Source organism: Acyrthosiphon pisum, chromosome X (assembly GCF_005508785.2).
Source record: "Acyrthosiphon pisum isolate AL4f chromosome X, pea_aphid_22Mar2018_4r6ur, whole genome shotgun sequence".
Lineage (NCBI taxonomy): Eukaryota > Metazoa > Arthropoda > Insecta > Hemiptera > Aphididae > Acyrthosiphon > Acyrthosiphon pisum.
In genome coordinates, this window is record NC_042493.1 from 101,521,605 (window position 1) to 101,525,489 (window position 3,885).

At 28.9% G+C, this 3,885-nt stretch overlaps 1 protein-coding gene across 1 annotated transcript in view; it reads right to left on the bottom strand.

Annotated features, from left to right (window-relative positions):
- The window catches only part of LOC103311983 (zinc finger MYM-type protein 1-like), a 5,390-nt gene extending 2,209 nt beyond the window's left edge, over nt 1–3,181 (bottom strand). The window contains exons 1-12 of the mRNA XM_008191912.1: nt 3,103–3,181; nt 2,874–3,010; nt 2,555–2,737; nt 2,374–2,494; nt 2,222–2,305; nt 1,929–2,127; nt 1,633–1,852; nt 1,246–1,405; nt 1,153–1,194; nt 816–1,079; nt 463–725; nt 132–373 (exon numbers count right to left, since the gene is read on the bottom strand). Coding sequence (XP_008190134.1) covers nt 132–373; nt 463–725; nt 816–1,079; nt 1,153–1,194; nt 1,246–1,405; nt 1,633–1,852; nt 1,929–2,127; nt 2,222–2,305; nt 2,374–2,494; nt 2,555–2,737; nt 2,874–3,010; nt 3,103–3,181 — 1,994 coding nt within the window. The remainder of the gene's footprint in view (nt 1–131; nt 374–462; nt 726–815; nt 1,080–1,152; nt 1,195–1,245; nt 1,406–1,632; nt 1,853–1,928; nt 2,128–2,221; nt 2,306–2,373; nt 2,495–2,554; nt 2,738–2,873; nt 3,011–3,102) is intronic.
- Between the last annotated feature and the right edge of the window lie 704 nt (nt 3,182–3,885).

Sequence of the window (3,885 nt, forward strand, 5' to 3'; positions counted from 1 at the left end):
ATTTCAGCTTAAGCCTCCGCTCAGTATTGGCAAATTTATTTAAAATATCTTCTTTGTTTATAACGTTTGACAAATCTCTCTCAACTGCGATGATAGATAACTTTGAAAATCGATTTGGTAGCATGGTTGACCTTATGTAAGTGTTTATTCGACGCATTGCTGAGAACGTTCTTTCACAAGATGCAGAACTTGTAGGAATTGAAAGCGCTAAATGTAAAATTTTGTATAAATTTGGGAAAACAGATTTTTCCACGATACATTTTAGCTGATTTAAATGTTCCTGACGATTGTTAATCGTTTCCAATTGAGTATAACAATTTTTTGCAACCAAAATTTCGGATTTTAAGTCAGTTTGATTAATATTTAATAAAGCCTGAAAACATAAGAAAACAAAATCTGACTAATTATAATATTAATGAATAGTATTACTTAGGTACATGGCTACATGATTTAATAATTTACCTTATACTGGTTTACAAAAATGTCACTTTGTTTATATTCTAGATTAATTAAGTTATCAATTGATATGGCCAGTTTTAGACTTTCTGGTGAAAATCTGTGCTTCATGTTAACTAAAATACTATCAGTCACAGGATAGAAAGCATGTTTTTTCCAATATTCTTTGACATTATCCTCATATTGAATACCTCCATCGTCTGCACCAGTGGTTGTTGTAACATGAAAATTCTTTAATGCAGCAGGCTCTTGTCTTTTTCTTTTTGATACTAAAAAAAAAAATTAAGTTTCATAATTTTATTTATGTTTAACATTAGGTATCATGTTAACTTTATAAAGTAGGTATTCAAAATACTCACATGTAGCTATTGTCGAAGGCATTTCCAAATCTATGTTATTTTCAAGAGAAATTGTGACTATTGCATTCCAAACATCTGAGTATGAATATGAATTTCTACTATTTTCAAATGTATTTATAATTCCATTAATTAGACAAGCTGCTTCACCTAATGTCCCATTTGTATTTTGCAATTTATTACTTAAAATATTGGTGATACCCAATACGTAATTTATAATATGAAGATGAACAATAAAGGAACCATTTTGTATCATTGTTAAAATTCCTACAAAAATTATAAAATATTACTTATGAGTGTTATTGTCTCTTAAAATGTATTTAATTATTAATAAACTAACCAATAGCTCTGGAAATATCCCTATCATTATTTTCATCAACTTCTTTTTGTAAAACAATTGCAATAGATTTAAAATTTTCAATAACTGATTTACTTTTCTTGTAACGACATACCCATCTTGTATCACTAATAGCAGTAAGTGTAATTTTTTTCATATTCAAATTTTTTTGCATGTCTTGCAGTTTTGTATTATTTGAAGGTTGCGAGAAGTGTACATAAATAGACTCTAATGCATTGAATACAGTTCTAGATTGCTAAATATAAAAGGTATTAGGTAAATTTACAATGTATTAAATTTTAAGATACGGCAATTTTATTGTTGAATATAACTATATAAATATAAATTTCAATAAAAATAAAAGTACCTAAAATAACTAACCTTTATGTTTTTACACATATCTAGTATAACCAAGTTAAGTTTATGTGCCATACAATGTATATACACAGCATATGGATAATAATCTTTTATCTACTTCTGTACACCACTTCTAGAACCTGACATAACACTTGCTCCATCATAACTTTGTGCAATAATTGGTATTTTGTCCAAGTTAATTTTTTTTAAAAATAAAATAATAGCTGATGAAAGATAATCAGCATTTTGGTTAGTAGAAACATCCACAAAACCCAAAAAACGCTCATAAGTGATGAAGTCTTTAGCATATCTTATACAAATTGACATATATTCTTGTTTATGACACCTAAACAGCCATTAAATAGGTATTAATGAAAATAAGATTTTAATAGTTTTAACTTTAGTCTTTAAGAACCAATTACCTGGCTTCATCGCACATAATTGAAAAAAAAGATACTTCATTAACTTCATCAACTATAATATTCAATAAATTGTCTGCACAGATCTCAATTAGCTCATTTTGTATCTTAGGACTAGTATAATTGATTATTTCATTACTAAACATATCATTTAAGTTAGAATTATAGCCAGAAAGAAGCTTACACATTACTTTAAAGTTTCCTTGAATATCAAAATTAAAATTACATGAGAATAACACAAACTATTCTACATTATTGATGTACAACAAGTACAATAAGTTAATTAATAGTTATACCTTGGTTTAGTGAAGTATCGCTTTCATTGTGGCCTCTAAACGCTAGACCTTGGCGTGCAAGAAATAATAAAATATCGATGAGACCTTTAATATAGTTTTGATTTTTAACTACTACTTCACAGTGGGCATTAGACAATGAGTATGTATAGTACCAGACTGATCTGCTAGTTTACGCATAGACCATTTTGTCATACAATTTATATGGTAGATAGTAGATGAGTGCAGTTGCAATTTTGATTTTGAACCTTTGGCAATACCTTTAGACCCACTAAGCTGTAAAATTAATTAAAATTAATAAAATATTTATCTGTACCTATGTATATTTTAACTTACTTTTTTCCAGTTATTAAAACCTTTTGAGGTAAATGTTTCTTCTGAAGGTGTAGTACCGAAAATCCGACAAGGAAAGCAATACACTGAATCAGTTTCTAAGCTATATTCCAACCAATTATATTCAGCAAAGTATGATGCAGAATATCCACGATTTTGGGAACCATACAACTTTTTAGGATATGTCTATAGTGAAAATAACTTATAAATGACTGAGTTAAAGTATGGGTATTTTAAAATTTATTAACATCACAATAAATTATAATACACTTAACATTCCCTATATATTTAAATGAATACAAAAAGTAAAATATTTCCTTACTTGAAGTTTTGGCTGAAATGGACCAGTTTCTATATTTCCCAAATCTTTAGGAGCCATCGGATCATGACTTAGTTCATGTGACTGTACCTCCGGTTTAGTAACTGTGCTAAATATTGTACTATTTGAACTAGAAGCATCTGTTAGGCGATAGTACAGCAAATTAAAATTTTTAACTATTACCTAACTAATAAATTATTATTATAATATTAATAAACAAATTGTGTCTTACTATGTGGATTCACAGTACTTGGAGTTGATTCCCGTGGTTTCATTTTAAAAATGTTAAAAATATCGCTTTTTTTCGACATGACTAAGTAGGTTACTACCATCAAGTGAGGAAAACAACAACAAGCGTGTAAAATCCGTGATGAACAAGATAAATTATTTAAACTTTACATTAAACGCTGATTTCGATGAAAAACTGTCACCACACCGTTTTAATCAAGAAAAATAATAACGATGTTGACTCGAGTACCAATTATCAGACACGATTACACGAACACACAACCACTGTACTCGGAGAATGACGAAGATAATATTATATAATCTGATTCTATTTTTAGCAAAATACCCTTATATGCGGCTCGCAGGCACAGCGATTGTCGTTACTCGTTAATCGTTATCACCATTCACTAATAACGAATAATCGTACATCTTTTACGACTTTTTTTGTGTTTAGTTTGTTGGCAACTTCTAAATAGCATTTATGTAGTTAAAACTACTCGACATGATACGTATTACGTCTGGGCCATTACATAACAGTTTAATAACCAAAAAAAAAAATATTTTTCCAAGATATTAGTAAAAAAAAAAAAACGATATTTAAAATTAAAGTTGAAAAACGTAGCTACCGTTGATGGGACTAGGAATTTTGACAGGGGGGGCTAAAATTTGTTTTTTGGGGGGGAGGGGCTTAGCTTAACCCCCAAGCCCCCCCTAGTTACGCCTATGGGTAGGTAATCATAAAATTAGATTAAACAGATTTAGTACTAAATTAATTAACTATTATTAA